Genomic DNA, 23,021 nt, shown 5'->3' with positions numbered 1-23,021 from the left:
TACCAAGCACACTCTTCAGTGAGCAGAAAATTCAGAGAGAAAAAGAGAAGCCTCCCAGCAGAGGAGGAGCAGAAAGTCTCAAACTGGCTACGTCCACATGCAGCTGAACTGATGCAGTAGAGAAGTTCCTCCTAAGGACCACTCACTCGTGTGCAAAAACCAAGTACATTTCCTACCACGAGCCTGGAAGGGAACATAAACCACCTAAAACTCAACAGCTCTAACACCTCCTTCGCTTATTTTGGTTTGGCAATAGCTAGAGATCAAAACATCGGGAAAGGAGAGTTAATTTCAATCAGATGAGCTTCAAAACCTCTCAGGAATTAATTCCTCAAGGGAAACAAAGTGTCATTCTGTTCTTTACTCTTCAGTTGTGCAGAATTGCACATAAATTTCATCTTAAACAACTATTTCATCACTGTCCCACAAACAAAGAACACACACATCCATATCCCACAGAAGAAGAGAAAACGTGCAAACAGCATCTCCGCACTGCTGCTGCTTTCCTAGGCTGAGTGACAATTCACAAAGCCTTTTCACAAACCAGTCATCCGTAGGCACTACAGGTTGGCATAGTTGAGGGATTTCACTTGAAAAACTGGCAGAGCAATTCTAATTGAAAGGGAGTTTTTTATTACACTTGCATTTTGGAGGGGCAGGGAAGACCTTTCATTGAAGCCCAGAACAGCTTCTGAGCCCTCAGGTTTGCTGCTGCTTAGCAGCAGTCCAAATCCAGTCCCACTCAGCAGAGATGGGAATTCAGTTGAGCGTGACACCAGTGGCCACTCCATCAGAAACAAGTCTCTCACTGAGTTGAAAAAAAAACAGACTGGTCCTTTGCTGGGTTGTGTTTACACCAGGTTTCTGGGAACAGCACAGAAAGCCAGTGGGCACAAGTAAACGGCTGGGAACAAAACACAGGTCACATCCGCTCACATCCACCTCCAGCCAAGCACCCTTCTCCCTACAAAGCTCCCTCTCCCCATGCATGCCCTCAACACCTTGCTGCCACCCTGCCTTCTCTCTCCTGCCCCACCGAGCCTGCTGCCTCCTGCACAGCAACAGCTCAAAGCGTCAAGCACAGAAAACATGTGATAAAGCCCCTGAATTTCTGACCAAATCCAAAGGTCTGATTTGCTTGAGGCAAGGCAAAACAAGGATTTTTCCTCCTGCTTAAATTGCAGCATTCACAGCCCTATGAAGGGGTCACTAACAAACCAGTAACAACTCAGCAGCTGCAGAAAGGGTCAAAGACCACACACTGTTCAAACTCTGTACCTTGTTTGGGGTATGGCAGGGCAGAGAAATCAAAGGACTCCACCACAGAAATTTGGTGCCCAGAAAACAATTTAATTTCAATCAACCCCATTCCAACTGTTGGCGATGGTGATTGACTGACATTATCAGCTCGTAAAATCTAATAAGGATTTTTAACACAGGAAAGAGGTTTTTGTTTGGCCATTCCGACAGAGCAGCTGATGGTTTCTCCTGTAGTGGAGTTCTCCCCTGAAACAGGCTTATTATGTAGCTTACAAGAAGGGAAAGAAGCAGCACCACTCTGCTGTACGTTTTTAGCTACACAAACTGTAAAATACTAACCCAATATTACAAAAAAGAGGACAGACTGTGTGCCAAAGTAACTCTAGCCCAGGCCTGCAGCATCTCCCAATACACAGGTCTGATAATGAGCACGCTGAAGCTGAGGGGCTTATCTAGTCTGAGTCACTCCTGACTTAAATGAATAAATAATCATCAAAAATAAACGAGCAAAGCCAACTCTGCAGAAGTTCATTGCTGCGCTTCGTGCTGCAAAATTACAGACATCTCAGCTGAGAAGCACACAGGCACTGCACGGGCTGGAGCGTGCTGCAAACCAAGGAAAGCCCACAGACCTCAACTTTTTTTTTGTTAATAGATGCCTAAGTCAAAGGGCTTCAGGTTGAACTTTCCGTGCACTGTGAATGAACATCTTATCCTTTACCCAAATTCAGCTACAAACAGCAAGTGTTTGAACTATGGATTTCTCCTCACCCCACCTCCTGCCCTTGCACAAGTCCCAGGTGCTAAGGCCAAACCTGACCATTACGCACAATTTCCACAGCCTCTTACAAGTCTGCTGTACTTTTTACTTATTCCAAAAGCTTGACTGTAGTAGAGATGTTTAGAATTATTCTATAAAAGGGCCAAATAAAAGTTGTCATCTTCTTTTCCCCTCTCCACTTTTGTTTTTTCCTATCAGTATTTCTTCTAGTAAATTTAAAAAAAAACGTAGAGAGGAGCCAGACAGAAACAAGCAAAGTCAAATTGCATCTTCTACTTACGTGGGTATACCACAGACCTTGCAACCAGACTTCTACCCATAATTGCTCTTAAATCTACACATTCACAGGGCTCAAATAAAGACAACATTCATCTATTCAGATTAACTCTCAGTGATTCACCAACAAGCAGCACTGCAAACTAGAATTTAGTCTGAAAATAAATAGATTAAGCATGCATTTTGATAAAACTAGTTCAAAAAAAAAACAGAACATACCAAGTGTTAGTGGTAAACTTGGGGTAGAAGCCCACAGTATTTTAACATGCATTGCTTCAAAGGGACACTGTGAAGGATGCATCTGTGCCGCACGCGTGTGTGTCACCCTTCAGGGCTTCTTGGAAACAGACACTCTGTTGGGAACCTTTTGCCCATGAAAATCCTACCAGTGCTGAAGCCGCACGCTTTCCTAACATTCTAAACAAGAATTTATCCTTTTTAGTCTTGAGACATCTGCTGGCATTCAACATGCCCAAATCACATGAGAAATGAAACTGGGAAGATGCTTCAGCTCCGAAGAAAACAAAGAGCAGAAAGCAGAAAGCTCTCACTGGGCAGCAGTGCAAATCTTCACAGTGTCCTTTTTGAACCGTGAGCGTTATGGGTGTGAATAGCAACCAGGCCTAAACCAAAGTGCCATATTTATAGAAGTAAAGGTTCTTTTACCTTCAGAATCATCTGTCAGTGCAGATAAAAGAAAAAGAAACAAGAGAAAGGTTTACAAGTTGAACAGCTTTCCAAACAGCACAACCAACAGCAGCGTAAGCTTTAACTTTCCAAGCAGCAATCCTAGCCTTCTAGCAGCAGTTACTCCTTCAGGTACTTGTTGTTGACATGGCCCAACTCAACGACCCCATACTCTTACAATACTGGTGATGGCACATAAATAACTCAAGTTGGTCAACTCTTGGCTTTCCATAAGAGACATCTAACAACATTCTCGTCAAGTCCAAAATGACAGCCACTGCCATGAACATGAATTGACCAACACTGTCAACGCTGATCTTGTTCAAAACCTCTTTGATCAAGATCAGGCAACTAGATGAACAAGGAAAAGAAGGGCAAGTCAGCAAAACGACAGTTGGAGAGATGGTTATGAAAAACATACAATTGAAGGTTTTCAGCTTGCAAGTCTCTTGCAGCTACGTAAGACGAGACAGTGGGGAACAGTAGAAGGCACTGTGTAAGGACATACTGCACAAAGTAATGCCAACGCACTGGCAGAAACATATTCACACTGGAGAACCCTCACCGACTTTCCATAAGGTTATTTATCACTTAAGGACCCTTTAAAGAGGTATCTTGAGGTAAACAGTGCACAGAAGAGACTTCAACTCAAACAGCACTATCACCTTATACTTTGCACATTCACAGGAGCCTTGCCACTTCAGTACATGTAATGGAAACTAAGAAATGAGATGCAAGTGCTGTCACAAACTAGAAAGACTCAAGGCCCATGGCAAATGCAGGATGTTACAAACCCACAGATCAGTCACCTTAAATGTAACCTGCTGCTCGCACCATGTTCATGCTTGCTCAAGAAGTCCAGTCTTTTTTTGGACAAGCTGGTAGGATGGATATTCATGTTCATTGACCCCAAAGCAGAACGGATATCCTACAAGACTTGATTTTTAATTGATGTTTTCCACTTACAACCTTGGAAAGCAACTCTACGGCCGTTTGGCTTCAATTACTAGTTTAAACACTGAGCAAGCCAAGACCTCATTTGCAGAAATGAACAGAAGTGGTTTTCCCAATAACGTTTGCAGCAAGGCCCAAGTGAGAACTTGGAGAAGTCAACTACATGCCACAGTTGGCTCTATGACACAACCTGCTTCCATTTAACAGCCAGTGACCTTTCTGGTAGAGCCACCTACTTGGCAGCTGCCTCCATGACTGCAATTAGTACCTGGTCTCCTTTCTCCACAGTGATGGCAACAAGAGCAAGTGCACACAAGCTCAGCATTTCACTGATGTCCTTCTCTGATTGATATCTCCTCCCGAGCTAGCACTTGCACAGCCCTCAGCCACATCCCGTTCCCGTTCTCCAAACACTTCCTTGATGCCAAGAACAGGGCAACTTGGACTGTGCTGCCCTCTGCACCATTCACCCTTCAGAAGCCTGAAACAGTTGTAACCCAGAGCTGGTTTGCTTGTCAGAAGCATCTGGCTCTTCTTCAGTGTGGGCACTGGCAGGTCCTATTCCTTTATTTAGTTTTAGCAACTTCTTGCCCAAGCCTAATTTGGGTTACTGCTGCCATTTTCTTCCACGTACTGAATTTTCTGTGAAATATGAGGTTATTTTCAGGAGCTGTATCTGTTTCTTTGGCCTTTGAGACCACTTCTGATGGCCTATCAAGAAAGGCCTCGCCAAGTAAAATAAAGGCAAGAGGGTCAGGTTGTTTAGCAGCCTAACTGTACAGCCTCTACTTCTACATCTCCCTTGGGAAGGACAGCCAGTCTCTTTCTAAAACGGCACAGCAGGGCTGGAAAAGAAGGTTTTCACTCTTCTGTATAGCCACCTTATCATAGATCCCTGAGATTTTTATCTTTCCATGTCCTTGTTAAATAATCAGACAGTAGCATCCCACTTGACAGTAACAGCCCCAACAGTCCTTCCCCCCCCAGCAAAGAAGCAATCAATTCTTCACTTACGAACTAGAAAAAACAATGAATTATCCAGTTCTCTGGCTGCTGTTCACAGAACACCGTTTTTACAATAAATAAGCAAGAAACCCAATATCACTTGAACGCAAACTGCGTACAACAGAATTTTTAGCATTGTCATAACAGCTACACAATAACAAAGCAAGTCTCAGCGTTAGTAAATCACAGCGTATTACAGGTGATAATTTGAACAAAACCACCAAGGAAAGGACCCCCCACCGTTACGACAACTATTACTACCAAGCGCTTACCTTGCTCCTCCTCTTCTAGGTCATTCGATATTACATTGTAGAGAGTGTCCAAGGCATAGCCAATTATTTCAGAATCTGAACTGCAAACGAAAGAACCACTTTTCTTTAATGACTTATTTCCAACTACTCTTACAACATTGTTTTTCTGCACAGGCAGTTCCCTTTGCAGCACTAGATCAAGTGATGTTGACAGACATTGTGTAATACCAGGTAACCATGAGCTGTGCAGCCCCTAAGTGGAGTCAAACTCCTTTTCCCGGTTCCATTCCCCCAGGAAGCCACATCCAGAGAGGGTGGTGGCACAGGATGACCACAGGAAGCTTCATTGTATGCCTGTCTTGCATTTCCTGAGTCACTCCTTCCAACCTGCTCCTCAAGTAGACCAGAAGAAATCTCTGACAGGGATTCGGACCCCTTCCCAAAACTCACCCAAGGAAGCTCTAGACAAGCTTCTACACCATCTCAGAAAGACCTCCCGGCCATCCCCTTGGTGAGATCCATGGGCCAAGAGCTTTTGCTCCACGTGAACGCAATGACAACAGCCAGAGGTTCTCCAAACAGGGCACCCTCTGTGTCACCAACTTGGACTACACCCAGTCATTAAGGGGTTTTGAACTCCAAGCAGCCCCAGGAAGCTGCTGGGCAGCCAGCCTAATCCCCAGGCATCAGTTCACCTGCTTACAGCCAGGCTCTTCTCTTAACCTGTTTCTTCTGTGCTACAAAGACCCAACAATCTGTAAACACTATGCTACAACAAAGACACAGTGCAAGAGTTTGAGGGGGTTATGGGGAACATAACTGTTTTTGCTGTTTGCTTTGATGCTCATAAATCAAAAAAGTATGAAAGCACAGCTGGTCAAAACACAAAGGCAAATAAAACCCAGCATGACAAAGGAGGACACACCTCACAGCGTGATCGTGTCTGGCCCAGGCATCAGAAGAGCACACTGCCAAAACAAGACCTCTCATTCCAAGTTCTAAGTATGTGCTTTCGCTGATCTCCAAGGCCTCCACACCAAAGATAAATTTGCATTTTTAAGAAGCTGCTAGGCCGGTTCAGACCCACCAGGTTGGATAAGATGGAATGGAGCAATCCTACCTACACTTCTCACTACAGCCAGGGCTTTAGCAGCTGTCCAAGCAACACCTCGCCTCCCTTTCTACCACTCTCAGGCTAAACCAAAAGCTAGAAATGATCAAGGGTCAGCATAGGTTGTTCTTTCACATTGTGAATTGAATCCTTGTCCTGCTGATGTCCTCCCCGGACACAGGCACTCTTCCTCAGTGTCTCACTCAACTCCTACCTCCTGCTTTTAACCTGCACTGTAATGGAAACAAATGGGGAAAAAAAAAACCAACATCTCCTCCTGTGCCAAACTGTTAGTCAAAGCAAGCAAAGGAAGCTTTCAGTCCATGTAAATACTCTCATCCAGCAGGTATGCTCAGATTTCCAGCCTGCTCATCTTCTTTTTATGGTAATTTTGCTTTTTCAACAAAATACTACAAAGGCTATGGCTTCCTTTTCATGTAACTGAAACAATTCGACTTCTAAAAAACACAAAGGAATTATTTCCTGGAAACTTTTTTTTAAAACGCAAAACCCCACACCACAAAGCTGCAGCATTGCTCTTCATTTCCCTTGTTAGGGAATCACAACAGCTACAAAAGAATAAACCATTTTTCAGGTAGATGTGGTAAAAGATGACCTTGTTTCTCTTGTCAGAAAAGGAACCCATGACAAAACAAGGACAGCAGCATCCCGTTTTTCCTGTTCATTGCCTGACTACCATCCCCTGTCCACCACACACAATATTTTATTGATTATTCTGTTCAAGCTGAAGCTGTGCACCTTTTGCTCTGTAGTGAAAATGACTCAAGAAATGCACCTCCTATTTCTCATCCATCCATAAAAAAACCCACAGCTTTTAAGCAATGTAACCATCCAGCACAAGCCACCTTCGCCATCTGCCCTCTGCCAGCTGGGCTTTGGCGTGGCACCCGGGCAAGATGTCAGTGCAGCGCTCCACGAGGTCACCAACAACAGCAGAGAAAAACCACATGGAAGTGAAGGTACCCACATATTGTCCTGCCCATGCAGGGTGCCTCAAAAAGGCTTTTATCACCTGTTCTCCTGAAACTATAGCATTTCACTGCCAGAAGAGAGACAAGCATCACTTTACAGTTCAAAAACTTGGACCTAAGAGCACATGAATAACTGCTGCTTGAGCATTAAGAAAAAAAGTTAGTCTTTCTCTTCGGTTCGTAGAACTAAGAAAACTGTTAGAATTGTCACACTGAAATTTAAAAACCTTGTTACTTAAGTAGACCCAAGGCAGTTAAAGATCAAGCTGACTTCTCACCCTGGTGCCTTCTCCCACACCAACAGTTAAGCGGTACTGGCCTGTTCTAGTCCATGCCACATCTTTTTCAAAATAATCCCTGGTGGGATGTGGCAACATCTAGACAGCAAGTCAGGCAAAGTCATCTAGTAGATCACAGTTCCTACCTCATGTTACCAATAAACACATGGCATTAGATGACTGGTGTGTGTAAGCATCTGGAACATTTAAAGGCTGACTCAGCAGTGTTAGCGGGCTCCAGGATGGCTGAGGCACATGCCTAAAAAACTAGGGGAAGAAGTTAGTTTGGTACAGAACAAGTTTCAAGTACTCAGGCAAGAGAGGGCTTAAGGCAATCTACAAGTAAACCGCTTAACAAGTGGAGAGACACGTTCATTTCGGAGACACAAGTGGTGTATTTCTGTTCCAAGATAAAGGCTATAAATAGATCCAAGCAACAGTTTTCATTTCTGAGGACAGAAATGAAGCGAGGACACGGGAAGTGCTCACCATTTCAGCTCAGCCATGCAAACCAGGACTTGTCCCTACTAAAGTTAGGAGATAAAGCTATAAATGCCCCTCGCCTCATACTAACAACTTCAGAATTAAGGAAACATCAACATGCCTTGTAACACAAAAAGCTAAAGAAAAGTTGAAGTCACTACAAGGGAAGTCAATGATTAGCACAACAAGGAGGCTGCAAAGGAAGGAAAAAACTACTGCTACAGAGCTACTTGTTCATTATCACTTCAAATTCCAAGATAAGGAACAATTGATTCACCAAAAATCAGGAGATAGACCAGGGAGGAGAGAAAACTACGTTTCCACTCACGGGCTACATGAATAACAGTTAACATAATTCTCAGAAACCATAAGAGCCGTGCTATCATATTTGGCTGACCAGGTCCTAAAACCAAATGACCTTTCAATTAGATAGTGATTTCTCAATGAGCTTATTTGCATTAGGAAATATTCATCTCTTATCAGCAAAGTTGATTCAATTTTTCATATTGCTGTTTCATATTCCAGCAACAGCAATGCTGCTGAAGATCTAAAGTCATGCATCTCCAACCATCCCGTTAATTTGGGGTAAATACATAATAGGAAAGCATGTTCACACTAGTCACTGCTCTCACGTTACGGTACTCTACACCAGCTATCCATTCCACACCTCCAGGCTCTGAGAATTCCGAGACCCATGCCTGCTGCTGGCTCCCCGCCCTGTAATTCCTTCCACCCTAACACTCCTTCCCCACAAAGGCAGCTGGAGAGCACATGAAGCCTCACCTGATGCAGCCCAACCAAGCTCTGCTTCTACTCAACTGGAACGAGGAGAGGAATCCCAAGGATCACGTTCACTTTCTAATGCACACAGAAAACAGGAACTACAGGCGTACATCCAAGACAACAGGCAGACAGGTGTGGAACATGTCGAGCCAGTAAGATAGCAACCATCAGCAGCTTCATGGTCAAGAAGCTTCACCTCAGGAGCTCAGTCACCCATCTTCAGGCCAACCTAATAATCACTGAAGAATCATACTTCGCTAAAGCTAAGCTACAGAGGAAAACAAAAGTCACTATTTTGACTTCAGCACACTCTTTTTGTGGTCCTTGCCTACTTCTAATCATGTTAGACCTTACGTAATCTTAAACTTGACAGCAACACAGTCCATGTACAGGATCAGCACACGAGTCACTCACATGAATAGTGTGACATGTCAGAAGACAACTTGAGTCAATCCTTGACTCCTGTTTTCTCTCAAGTTGCATTGCTGCTTCTTAAGCATCATCTTAAGCAGCTTCAATGCAAAAAAAAAATAGAGGACAGGTGAAGTAAATGAGCATTTTCCATTTCTGCAGAAAGCCTGAGGGTGCCTCATGTGGACACTGAAATGCTCAAAGATGTCATCTACAGAGGGGTTTCACAGTTTCACACACTGAAACAGTGATGACAGTACAACAGCACCTGCTTGTCAGGCCACCACCCTCTGACTTTAATAGGCCAGTCACACCAGGAATCAGGGACAACTGAGCCTACGACTCATTTATCAACCAGTTATTCAGATGAGCTGGCTTTAATTTGTATTCCTACTGCAAGAGTCCCCAAAGCCTCACCTCTACAATGGCTGACACCTAACCTTGCACCCACATCACCTGTAACACACCTGAATTTACCAGGCACAGGGGCTACAACTAGAGCTCTCTCAAATGAACCACAGCATACAACACCCAGGTCAGCTGACATGCTGCTCCAACATAAAACATGCCATAGGAAATCCATCTATCATCGTGGTGGAAGACAACATTTTTTTTCAGCTGAAAACCCATAAAGATCTATGAAACCAGAAAGGTCTAGGGACTGTCATTTGAACTGCAGCCTGACTCACACACGACATCAGCACACACAAATTCCAAAGGGACAACTGGAGCTCAAAAGCACAGAGAAGCTCCCAAGTTCCTGCCCTGCCAGTTGGGGTTTGCATCTCTAAGGCAAGGAGATCAGCAGAGCCCCGCCTCCCTTCTCCAAGTTCCAGTCTGGCCTCAAGAAAAGATCAGGGGATGAAAGCAGGAGCCTTGACCTGATTCTTGGAAGGGCTTCCCCTTGACGTCCCTGACAGTCACTCCTATAAGCTTCCCTTCTACTGTTTGCCTTGTACAAGCTGCACGTAGGCCAGACATTCATTTGTAACCACCCGGCCAACGGGACGGCAGTAATGCCTCCTTCGAGACCCTGGACTGCTGCTGACCTAATCCTGCTTCACCTTGACATCAGGAAACACTTCTCATCTACACACATGCAGGAAATCCACATTTGCCCTTACGACTGCGGGGTTTTTCCTACCTTTACCAGCTTCGTGTTCACATCCCGACTGAAGGAGTGTCACAAAGCACTCGCCTACCTCAGCACCAAGTCTGTGCAGTGTTTGAGGCTGCAATCCGAGCAACGCAAACAGGTTCCACGTTACAACCCCCAGGTACTATCTAGCACAGCAATGCTATCAATCGCTAAAAGAGCTGGATAGCAAAGATGTCTTAAATACTGGAGTGCATAAATAGCACATTCTGGATCACATGAAGTATTTAGACTAGTGTCATCTGTCTTAGCAGCAGCCATGGAGCCCAGCTCTCCTGCTTTCTTGAGCCCTTCAATATAAACTCCTCACAACAGAATTATTCTACCAGTTCCTTCGATGACACACAGCTGAGAAATCATGTTTGCTGACTTCATCTGTTTTCCCTTAATTCTGTCTAGTTCACTTCTTGCCCAACAACAGCTCCATGTGGGTTATTTCCAATTCTCTATTGACTTAATCTTGTCATTTTCAATTGACCTTTCCATAGTAGTGGAAACTGACCACTAGGAAGCATCAAGATGCACTTTGATATCATCTTTAATCTAACCCTGGTCTTTCAGTCCCTTTCACCCTAATTCCTGAAATTCTGTTCTTTTCAGCCCTGAACATGCTCTGAATAAGTCTGTCATCATTAAAAGCCACCGTGACAGAAGAGCTGTTAGAAACCCAGCTTCCCTCCCAGCTTTACCAGTATGCAGAACCAGTCTGTATTTGTCCATTAGGGCAAAAGAGAAGGGTCAGGTTAGCAGCTGGAGGTGGCTACCAAAACTCAGCAACGCGCTTACCGGTCTGTCTGAAGAACGTGGATGAGATGTTCCATAGCCTGTATGCCTACCTCCAGTCGGTATTTCTACTCGGAAAAAAAAAAAAAATGAAGAGTTAAGTGTCTAGCCCGAAATCCAAACAAAGCTTTTTAAGCAAAACAGGACAAAATTATTGAAAACCCACACGGCTCCTCGGGAAGTTCAATACTTACCTTGGATAATGACTTAAGAGCACGCACAGCATCCCTGCGGTCATCCAACAAGGTGGAAGAAGCTACCCGGTCGCACAGCTTCTGGATCTGGAAACAGACAAGATAAAAGACAAAGAGGCCACGACTCCATACCAGATTCCCAAACACTCCACGAAATCCAGCCTGATTCCAATAACAACATGGACGTGCAGTTCATTTCCCACATTCAACTGATAAATTCATTTCTCTGCGCAGAACACGGTCGGGCCACTCGCCAAACCCCCGCGGGTTACGGAACCCCCCGGGGCGCGCTCGGCAGCGGCGCTGGACACTGATCCCAGGGCGAAGCCGTGCGGGCCCAGAACCGGGCGGGAAGGGCGCTCCGGGCCGCGGCCAGCCCGGCCTGGCTCCGGGACACGCTGTCACCGCCCGGCGCCAGGCCAGCGGCAGGCACCGCGCCGCACCGGAACCAAACCCGCCCCGCGCCGCCGCCGACCCCACGGGCCACCGACAACACGCAGGGCCCCCGCCCCGCTCACCGTCTCGGCGCCGGAGGGCTGCGGCCCGGCGCTGGGGCCGCCCATGACGCCCCGCAAGAAGTTCATGGCGGCTCGGCCCGGGCCCCGCCGCCGCCCCCGCCGCGGAAACGAGCGCCGCGCCTGCGCCGCGACGTGGCGCCGACGTGGCCGCCGCCGCCGCCGCCGGGCGAGAGGGATGGGCGGGAGGGATGGGCGGCGCTCCCGGGAACCCCGCCGGTGCGCTGCCGCTGCCGGTCTCCTCGCCCCGCGCACCCTCCGCGCACACCGCGGGAGAAGCGCACCGGGCAGCCGCCCCGTCTCCGCCGGCCCCGCGTCCCTCCGCCCGGGCATCCCGTCCCGCCCGCTGCGTTTATCCCACCCATCATGAATCGAGCCCCCAAAAAAACTCCTCCTTCCCCCGATTGCCTCATTCAGTTTTGAAAACGCGGCAGAACAGCAGGGGGAAGCCCAGCCTTCCCTCCCAGCTCCATCCCAGCTGATCCCTGTTCACCGTAATGGTTTCCGAGTTCCATTTCCCCGTGCGTTTTTCACCCGGAAAAAAACAATCAAGTAATTAAGAGCCCTGACTACCACGTCAGGTAGGAGGAGGTTTTGCCACATGTTTGCTCAGAATTAACACCGCACCCACAGGGTCCGGGGGCATTAACCTGCTTGGAAACGAAATCCCACACACCCCTGTAACCCAGGTGCCCCCCCGGCATCTCGGGTCTGAGTCCCAAACAGCCCAACAACAAATCCTAAAGCTTTAAATTCAAAAATTCTATTTGCTTATAACCGTTAAGGATCATGTGATACCAGCTCCTATCTAGAAGAACAACATTACTATATTAGAGATTTTTAGAACATCATCAACTCAGTGATAAACAGCAGCTTAGCCAGATAACCAATGATGTTAAATTTCTTGCAGATGCTGAATTTCTCAACACTGGATGCTCCTGCAGGACTTGCTGTGCTCCTGCTGAGGACCAGCAGCCACTACCCACCAGTACAGACTCTTCAAGCACAGCATCTACACCTCAGCCCTCCTGATGGTTACCAACAGGATTTTGGGGTTGGTAGTATTTTGGGTTTTTTCTGCATGTCAAATGACAACAAAATTCATAGCAACTCAAGAGCAAACTAGCACAGAAAGTAACTGATCATCTTTTCTTGCAACTCTAACTAATTCATGACATTCCAAAGAGGAAAAACCTTCTTACATCACCATTTAAATGAAAAGCTTTGAGGTTTTTGTGATCCCCATCAACTGAACAGTGAAATAAGCATTTTAAATTAAAATATGTAATTGAAACTGAACATCTACTCTTTCCATATTCTCAAACTAATAGCTTCTCCATCTAAAAACAGACACCAAAAATCAATGCATTCATCTAAAACGATGAGACATGACAGCACTCATTACAAAAAAGCTTTTGTTAAGCAGTTTTATTCATTTCCAACTGCATTTCTTCCAACATCAAAAACGAAGCCCTGGGCACCTCCAATCCTTACAGAGCTACAGAGACTGCTGGATGCAGCCAGCAAACACCCCTCAATCAAGTAAAAAAAAGATGCAAAGCAATCCTATCTCATTTCTGCCGTACTTGACTCACCTGCCCGGCATTCCCTCTCGTGGAAAGAAACATCTTTTCTATGCAACTGCCTTTTCCCAGCGCCACCTTCCATACCAGGTAAAGAAAACCCAGGTTTCCAGTGAACCTCCAGTTGCCCAGGGCTCAGCTGCACCTCAGGAAGCTATCCAAACCTCCTGGCTGGCCAAGTTTTCCCTTTTTCTCCCCTTTTTTTTTCCTCCTCCACAAACACACAGCAACAAAGAAACCTTCACTCAGGTATACTTACCACATAACCAGATGTTTTACAGCAAAAAGGGCCATGGCAACAGTTCCTCGAGCCTCAGCAGGACAACGCCAGCCTGCAGTGACAGCACACACCCAAGGCAAGTGTCTCCCCCCAAGGCAAGGCAGCAGGTAGCACCTGGGCACAAAAGGCTGACCTGGAGGGGCTTTGCACCCCAGACCCTCCTCATCAGCAAGGTGGTTCAACAAAATGGAGCTGGAGCCAGCTCACTCACAGCTGTCCTGGTCTGTACATTCCTGGGATGTCCTCTGACACTGCATTGCCCAGGAGCGGAAAAACAGTTTTCTTTACCTAAGAAAAAAGTAATGAAATCCCTCTCCTAAGTTCAAGGGCTTTACATACATACAGGTTAAGAAAGGATGTCTCCTTCCCACGGGGATGATTCAAGGCACTTACCTTCCTGGACTGCTTGCAGACATGCACCAGAACTCCTCAGAAATGCTCAAGTTGGACACAGGGAGATACTGGTCCTCACAAAGACAAAAACACAACCAAAACTACAACTCACACACAACACAGCTCTTTATTTCCAAGTTTTACATCCTCATATATACAGCCTGAGGGAAATAAAGCGATTTTCTTCTGAGCAATATATTTGTTGTGCTCCAACTGCTCATGCACACCTCAACAGTCAAGCTCTTCGTAAGTCAACTGGACAAGCCATTGTTTTGGAGACATAATACGCTCCAAGGTCCAGCTTTTCTCACAGTGGGGAGGATTTTTTGGACTCACAGTTATTATTTTACCTCTCGGCATAACTCAAAAAACGTACTTCAGGGAAGAGCTCCCAATTTTGGAGTTATGAATGGAGGAGAGGCTCTGCGCGGAAATACTGGTTTTAAACCAGCGCTGTTACATCCCCTACTTGGCAGGATGCTGGAGACCTCCGTCTGAAGGAAAACGCTCCTGCCGTTCACCAGAGAGGCAGCTGGAGAGACAAAAGGAATGAAACTCCCCCGGTAAACCCAAAAAAAACGGAACTTTCGGCCAACCCGCGCGCTGCACCAGCACCCGCCACCACCGACACCCCGCCTCCGCCCGCGGGTAAGACCCGACCAGCGAAACATCGCTTGGGCGGTACTGAAAACACAGCGAGATCACTGAAACAACGAGCGCGGAGCTTCCGCGCTCCCCGGGTCAACGGGGGGGGGGCTGCCGAGCGGCGGGGAGCGGCGGGGAGCGGCGGGGAGCGGCGGGGAGCGGCGGGGAGCGGCGGGGAGCGGCGGGGAGCGGCGGGGAGCGGCGGCGCGCACCCACGGGCACCGCCGGTCTCCCGGTCCCCGCCCGTCGCGGGGCACGCTCCGCTCCCGGCCCCGCGGGACAAAGCCGGAAGCGCGGAACCGCCATCAGCTCCGCCGGACGCGCGTTACGGGCGCGCACCGGACGGGCTCCGCCGCCGCCGGGCGGCAAATCGGCGCTCCGGCTGACGTCACCGCGGCGGCGCGGCGGGGATTGGCGGAAAGCGCCGCCGGAGAGCCGCGCCCCCTCCCGCGCGGAGCACGCGCGCCCGCTTCTCCCCCGCCCCGCCCCGCCCCTCGCGGCTCCGTCCGCGCAGGCGCGCGCGCGCGGGAGAGCTCCGGCCGCCCCTCCCCCGCCCGGCCGTGACATCGCCGCCGCCGCCGCCGCCGCGCTCCGGTCGCCCCGTCCTCACCCCTCCCCTGTCCCCGCTGCCGGACACGCCGCGGGACGCGCTCGCCTCGCCCGACACCGAGCAGGTCCTGGAGGGGGGGACGTGCCCCGGCCCCGCGCACCGAGACTTTTTTTTCGCCGGGTGAGCGCTGGCGGATCGGGGGTAGGCCCCGCCGCGGCGGAGGGGAGGATGGCGGTGTAACGGGCGCGGCAGCGCCCCGCGGCCGGGCTTTGCCCTTCGCCGCCCGCCTGGGCGCGGCGGGGCCGGCTGCTGGCCGCCGGCCCGGTTCCTCGCCCGCTGCGGCGCGGGGGCGGCGGGGCGGCGGAGGGGAGAAGGTGGGGGGGCGGCTTTTGTTCGCCGCCGCCGTGTCGCCGGGCGCCCATCGCGCTCCCGCCTCGCCCCGCGCGGAGAGGGGCGGCCCCGGGAAACGCGCCCCGCTGCGGCGGCGGCCCCGCGCTCGCCGCTCTCCGGCTCGCCCCGTGCCGTGCCTTCCCGAGGCCTCCGGAGGGGTCCGGGCACCGGCGTGTGCGCGGTGCGGCTGCCTCAGCCCCGGTCGGACCGCAGCGGCAGCCGGAGCCTCCCCCCCCGGGGGCGGCGGGCCGCCTTTCCTCCTAGGGCCCGGCGCTGCGGCGGCATCGCGGGCTGTGGAAGCGCCTGCAGCCCTCGCCTTCCTTCCCCGGTCATAGCCGGAGCGGCTCTGTTTGCGCATGGAACGGGGCTGGAGTTCCTGCGGGCACCCTTTATTCCGCAGGTCCGGATGCCGTGAGCAGAAATTCCCTGAGTTTCTCGGGTTTCGGGGCCGCGCTCCGTACGCTCTCCGGCTTTGGCTGCCCTCAGCCTCGGAGGGCTGAAGTAGAGGTCACTGCAGTTCCCGTGGAGGTGCCCAGGAGCAGCTCCATGACGAAGCTTTTACATCCCGCCGTTACTTGGGTGGCCCTGGATCTTGAGCCGGGTGCCAAGCGCCGCTGGATGAAAAAAACAAGGCAGCAGAGATGGGAAAATACAAGATTGTTGTTTGGTTTCAACCAGAAAGACCGAGTCAGTCATGTAGGTCTTGTTATTGTGGCCTTCCGTGTCGGGTTGGCAATTCCTGAGCTTTCCATGTGTTCTAGGTGTTTCAGGATCGGTGTGCAAGTGCTCTGCTTTGCTACAGAAAGAAACGCGGAGATACCCAAGGTATTTTTGAACTGGTGAGAAATGGGATAAATTTTTCTGTTCCTTGCTCGATTCTCGTGCAGGCAGACTGCTGATACGCAACCCCTGTTTAAAGCCAGCCCAGTATTCTTTGGTCTGTAAAGCGAGACAGGAGTATGAGAGGAAAGATATGCTAAGAAGTAAGTGTTTATTTTTTGTATAAAGCACTCTGTGCTGTCTCATATGTCTCAGGGTTTGGTTTTTTTCCACTTTTCTTATGGACACTTTTAATTAGGGAGTAGTAGCAGAATGAAGATCAGTGACCGACTTGTAGGAAGTGGTTACTCTGCAGTGTAGGCTGTCCTGTCCAGCTCAGGGCTGGGTGCAGACTCCACGTGAAGTGATGTGGAGCGATCGCAGCCATGTGTGCCCGCGTTCCTGCAGGTATCACAGCGGCGTTACCGTGGCCCTGCGATCCCAGTTGTCAACGTGATTTCTGATCCGAGAAGGTGCTGGTACTGACAAACCAGTATCGCTTTAGCTTCCGGAGTTAATTTATCATTAATGAGGCGTTCTGTGTTCGTTGTCATCGTAAGTATGCCTACAGGGCTATACCTGCCCTAGGAAAGACTTTCCTTTCTTAAGGATTCCATCTTCTTGTGGCCTCTGGTCGCTGGGATATAAGAGACCTCGTCGTGGCTTACCGTTTGAAATGTTCTTGTAGTGTTCTAATTGGCATCTGTCTTGCGGTGTGGAATTATCAACTGCATCATATTATTTTTTCATTAGCAGACTAAAATCTTTTCTGTGGTAGCTAGCTTAAACTGAAGGGAAAACAGAATGAGCTGACCATGGAGGTCTGTTCTTTTAAATAACCCGGAGGTATTTAAAAGATGCGTAGACGTGGTGCTTAGGGACGTGGTTTAGCGGTGGACCTGGCAGGGCTAACTTAACAGTTGGGCTCGATGATCTTCAAAGTCTGTTCTGACCTAAACGGTTCTATGATTCTGTGGCCATCCAGTCTACTTTTGCACTGATGTCCTTACAAATAAAATGTTTTCCTTTGTGAAACCGAGATTTGAAATTATGCATCTACTCTCACACTTAAAAAAATATTTTACAGAGCTGAAAATATGCTGAAGGAACACAGTATCTTAACACACAGTGTTGAACTTGAGTCTTCCTTCTTGCTATAGCGGTTGTGACACTGGATGTCCTTTTTCTGAGAGTATTGGCCAAAAGAAGAACTACGTTGCAACTGAAGGAGCGTGCGAGAAGATGAATATGTCAGACTAATAGGTAGATCTGATGAGAGAGCAGAAGAAAGGCACCAAACTTGGCATTGGGTGATGACAGAGAGAGAGGCAGTGGCTTCCCCAGAAAGGGTTGCTATTGTTACAGCTGTTTGGGAGGGTGTTAGGTCTTCTGGGGGTGCAGCTTAACTGCCCGGAAGATGGTCCACTAGGCTAGTCATGGCCTGAAATCCAGGGTGCTATTAAGCTCCAACCCAACCCTGCAGGACACCGTGATTGAGAAGGTCTGCATGCAGCGCCTTGGGGCTCAGCCTGTACAGATGGGAGCAGATTAGGTGAAGGAGATGATCATGTCCAGGGATTCTGGTGGATTACACAGGTTTGCCTGCCCTCCCTGCTGATGGAGGGTGATCCCAGTGCTCGCCTCTCTGAAAGAGAGAAGGTTGTTTCCGTACTGAACCACGTTCTTTGGGTCTTTCGATGGCTCTTTCACCATTTTGTTCGTTTCGGTCCAGACGCATTTCGCTTTGCCGTGGAGCACCCACCAGCCTTTGCAGGGCTGTGTTACAGATGCCCTGGCCGGTGCCAGCTGCGCTGCCAGTTGCCATTAGGTTTTTTAGCTTTGTTCAAGGTGTGGTTGCTCCCACAGCGCGTTGCAGTGCCGGGATCTGAGCGTCACGCTTAGGGATCGCGGTAGCAAGCACGCTCTTTAAGGCATTACTTGCCTGTCTGCAGTAGGAAGCGCAGTTTAAAAGTGATAATCTGAATTTAGGAGAAACCTGTCCAAGACTGTGGAAGTTGCTGTCCCCCTCCCTTCTGTTTTCCCTCGGCTTTCGTGGTGCAGGAAGCGGCACGGTGTCCCTTGCAGCTTTGCTCTGTGTGCTCGCTGTGTGGGGAGCATCTTTTCATGATGAGCATTTTGCCCAATTTTATTTTCAGGGGTATATTGTTGTCTGATCAGCGACTTGGACATGAGTTGCAGACTTGTGGGTCTAAGAAGAAGCCACACTGTTGCAGGTTGATGTAAAACTATCGCTCGACACCTGCATGCTTTTAGTTCAGAGGAGGAAATTTGCTTGTCAATAAACCAAAATATTGTTCTTGCTCATAGTTGTTCAGTAAAACAAATGGTGAGGCCTGCATCTCCCTCCCAAAGCTTAAGAGTTTGTCTTGGTGGAGGTTACCTTCGAGTTCAGGTATCACTTTCTTGAGCTCCGGTCAGAACTCGGTTCAGCTTTTTTATTTTAAGTAGGATTACTGAAGCATCCAGGCATCCTCACTGTTGTTGGTCTGTCTTGAAAGAGGATGGAGATGGCTTTGAACTTCCTCTTTCGGCACACACAAAGACTTTGTGCCAAAGGTTGTTCTCTGTTCCCTGGGTACCTAAATTTGAGCATGTACATCACCCTTCTGTAGCTCAGTCACCTCCTCGGGTAACTTCATGCCTTGCCACAAGGGAGTACTCACACTTCTTTTTCCTACCAGATAAGGGAAATAATATGAGAATGCTTACGTATATTTTAGGAAAAAAAGACTTCTCTAGTGTGAGACCTTCTTACTGACCGAGATGCATACCAGTGAACATTTTGACTACTCAACACGTAGTGACCTTCAGTACTTCTTCAGAAACAGATTGCTGCTGCCCTCCTTCGCAAACTGATGGCTGATAGTTTATTTTGTTTGTTTTTTTTTTTTTAAGTTAGTTGAAGACGTGACAAAAACAGTTTAATAAACAAAGTTTTCTGTGTAAAGATGATTACAGGCCAAATGAATTCGTACACTATTAATTCCGTGTGGACTTGAGAAATTATTGCAGCGGCTGGTTCCCGAGTACTTCAACGCAGTTGTGCTGACGTGAGCTGTATCCCAGCTTTTTAGTCCTGAACAGTTTCATTTTGTCGCAGAGGCTAACTTCTTGCTTTATTTATCGTGGCTGTCGTTTGCTATCCCGGGCCATCGAAAGGTTTTTTTTGCAGAGCTGAGGAAAGTCTGTAATAATCTTGTACTTGAACCTAACAGAATCTAACAGAAGCTGGGATGTTGTCAGAAAGTCAGATGAGTGTTACTGTTTATTTTGGCACTACCCTGCAGTTGCACTTGGTGTTGCTTTTCAGAGGAAAATAGCCTTTCTGCTTTTGTTCCTGTGCTTATCTGTGCGTGCGAGTAACAAATAATTCCTTTCTGTGTTAACTCTCCCGTTGGTTTTGTTTTCTTGAAAGAAGTGACCGTGGAAATAACTCAAGATGGGAACTGGGTTGTTTGAGGTAGCGGTGACAAGCTTATCCAGTCCTGCCTGTAGGCTTAACTTGTTCCTGTGACGAGCTCGAGTGGGGCCAACTGAAGTAGCAAGAAGTATTCCACTGGTGCGTGTCCACGTTCCTTCGGATCTGGAGTCCCATCCCTCGGGTGGCTGGTTCTGGGTCCCCTACCTCAGAGCCTTGTCTGGACAAGAAAGATTCCATGTAATCCTCCAGCTTGCAAGTCTATGACGAAATAAATCGTGTGGCTGCCGCTCATCCGCGGTTCAAGAAGGCGCTGCAAAGCCAGGGTGTCTTCCTGGTCGCACAGGAATCAGAAATACTGAATAGAGTGGAAATTAAATCTTGTTGATTAATCGTTTGTTAATTGCTTGATGTAGGCAGGATGACCTGTGGACGAGCAGCGATTGCATGGGTGTTTGCATCACCCTGTCTGTGTAGCTTATGGTTTTTATCAGTGTGCATGATGGAGGGGAGTTCTTTCATAGAATCATAGCATCGTAGAACAGTTTGGGTTGGAAGGGACCTCAAAGATCATCCAGTTCCAACCCCCCTGCCATGGGCAGGGACACCCTCTGGACCAGGACACCACTGGACCAGGTTGCTCAAAGCCTCATCCAACCTGGCCTTGAACACTTCCAGGGATGGGGCAGCCACAGCTTCTCTGGGCAACTGGTTCCAGTGTTTAACCACCTGCATTGTAAAAAATTTCCTCCTTACATCTAATGTAAATCTTCGCTCTTTCAGTTTAAAGCCATTGCCCCTTGTTCTCATTACGGCACCTTCCCAATGGCTGCTCAGGCTCATCTGACAACGTGGCTTGTTTTTCTCGAGTTAGAAGACCGCTCGTTATTCCTTGACTCTGGAGTGTATAGTGTTGAAAACTGGAAAAATTGCTTTTCTAGAGTATGTGTATCACTGGGGTGTCTGTTGATGCCTGGTAAAACACAGAGATGCCATTCGTTGCAGGTTCAGGCTATTTAAATGGTCAATGCCAATGCCTTGGATCCTGGGTTACATTTCACTGGTGCCTTTACTCCCCGAGCCCCTCGGGCCTGCTAAGACTCGGGTCTCTGACTTTAAGAAGGTGCTATACTAATTGGGATGTGGAGATTTTAATCTTTTTAAAACCTGGTTTCATGGCACCCATGTCGATAGCAAGGAGTACCTGCATTTTTATTTTACTGCCTTTTAATGGCTCGGGGACCGGAACAGTTCATTAAGCCTCTGCTGCCCCTCTTGAGATCTCCGAAGAGATAATGAAAGGAAATAACAGTGGCAGAGATGAAGAATTGTACTGAGGCATCCTGTAAAATACTGGGATTCTGTGATGTAGAGCAGTAGTGCTGTCGCCTGAAATATGGACAGAGGTAGATGTTACTCAACTCTTTGTGTAAACCAACTTCTGTCTCACGTTTTTAGGGAAGAATCGGCCGTGTGTGATGATTGCATGCTTGCCTTTCTCAGGTTTTCGGAAAGGTTTCGGCAGCCTTTGTTGAAATAGCACAGCTTCCAATGAAGAAAAGGCCTGGCGTGATGTAGATCTGATGGAGCGTAAGGACTTGTCACAGATTGTCACGTTTTGCACCCAGAGGCGTTCTCGGTGTTGCTGTGGTACGCCAGCAATTGTTAACACGTGTGCTTTGCTTATTGCCATCATCATAAGAAGGTGTGCTGGCTGTGATGTGCTTTTTAATAGGTCTGGTTTTAAAAAACCCAAACACCTGGGTGGTGGGCTCAAGTGACCCGCAGCAAGTGTCTGGAGGGATAGGCTGGAGAAATGGACTGACAGGAACATCACCAAGTTCAGTAAAGGCAAATTACCAAGTTCTGCGAGTGCATGGGAAGCTGCGTGCAAGAGCAGAGGCCGGGAAGGGGCTGGATACACACCAGCTTTGCTCGATGGACCTTGGCGTCCCGGCAGATAAGGTGATCTGCAGTCAGCAGCGTGCCCATGCAGTGGCGACGGCCAGTTGCGTGCTGGGCTGCATAGGCAGGAGCGTGGTGAGCAGAAGTGATGCTTCCTCTCCGTTTGGGCTCCTGGGACACCCAGAGCATTGCTCCCAGTTTTAACTCCGTAGTACCGGAAAGAAACCGACGTGCTGCAATGGGTCTGGTGTAGGATCACCAGGATTGTTGGAGGATTGGAGCACCCGGAGCGGGAAGACGCTGAGAGGGCTGAGCTTGTTCAGCCTGAAGCCAGGAGGACCGGAGTGGGGGGATGATATGTTACCTCCTACCTCCTGCCAGCCACCGATGGGCACCGATTGCAAATGGAAATTCTGTGTACATGTCACCAAATAACCTTATTAAGGACGTGTGTCAATGAGCAACGTGGTAGAAACTGGTCATGCTTTGCACCCAGGGTTGAACCAGGTGACCCCCTGAAGTCCTTTCAAACCGAAATTATTCTGTGACAAACGTGGGACAGAACCAGTTAGCATGGAAAAGTAGTGCCTCAGGCTTTGACCATCTCTGAGGCACGAAGGTTTCCCTTCCCAGTCCTCAGGGAATGCAAATGCAACGCACAGGATTCCTTTGGAATGTTGGTGCTACAACTACATGTTCCCATGTGACAGTAGCCTTTTGCAGCAGGCGTGCTTTGAGATACAGCAATGGTGGGGCTGACCTAAGAAAGCTTGTTCCTGTTTGCAGTGCCCGTGAACTGGGATTTTGAATTGTTTGTCACTTTATTGCCAAGGGGTTAAATAAATGGTGCTAGAGGTTTTTAACAGAATTTGTGGGTGTTTGTTAAGGGGTTTTGTTTGCCATTGCAGGTTTTTTTTAAAGCACCTGTTCAGTAAGGGACTTTTTTTCCACTGTTCCCTCTTTGGCAAAGTCACACATGAATCGATTGAAATCTTTCTGTTTATTCAGAGGAGATGGAGGAGGGTGTCCCGAATTGGTGGAGTGGTTCTGTGTGATTTAAGTTCCTGCTCATACAATTTTTTCAATTCTAATATCAT

At 48.4% G+C, this 23,021-nt stretch overlaps 2 protein-coding genes across 7 annotated transcripts in view; one reads left to right on the top strand and one right to left on the bottom strand.

The window, feature by feature from the left end:
* USO1 (USO1 vesicle transport factor) overlaps positions 1-11,989 on the bottom strand; it is a 33,869-nt gene extending 21,880 nt beyond the window's left edge. For 2 of the 4 annotated variants that reach the window (XM_086611347.1, XM_086611349.1), the window contains exons 1-4: positions 11,924-11,989; positions 11,406-11,492; positions 11,215-11,279; positions 5,236-5,315 (exon numbers count right to left, since the gene is read on the bottom strand). In XM_086611347.1, the coding sequence (XP_086467473.1) occupies positions 5,236-5,315; positions 11,215-11,279; positions 11,406-11,492; positions 11,924-11,989 (298 nt within the window). Of the gene's footprint in view, positions 1-2,983; positions 2,996-4,428; positions 4,430-5,221; positions 5,316-11,214; positions 11,280-11,405; positions 11,493-11,923 lie in introns of all 4 variants that reach the window. The other 2 variants (XM_086611350.1, XM_086611348.1) reach the window with 2 other exon arrangements.
* Positions 11,990-15,432: 3,443 nt separating this feature from the next.
* The window catches only part of G3BP2 (G3BP stress granule assembly factor 2), a 28,442-nt gene continuing 20,853 nt past the window's right edge, over positions 15,433-23,021 (top strand). For all 3 annotated transcript variants that reach the window (XM_086612553.1, XM_086612552.1, XM_086612551.1), the window contains exon 1: positions 15,433-15,495. The gene's annotated coding sequence lies outside the window, so the exon portion shown is untranslated. The remainder of the gene's footprint in view (positions 15,496-23,021) is intronic.

The sequence above is a fragment of the Tauraco erythrolophus genome, chromosome 5 (genome assembly GCF_009769465.1).
Source record: "Tauraco erythrolophus isolate bTauEry1 chromosome 5, bTauEry1.pri, whole genome shotgun sequence".
Classification (NCBI taxonomy): Eukaryota; Metazoa; Chordata; class Aves; order Musophagiformes; family Musophagidae; genus Tauraco; species Tauraco erythrolophus.
The sequence above is the reverse complement of the archived record's forward strand: the minus strand, read 5'-3'. Positions and strand labels throughout refer to the sequence as shown.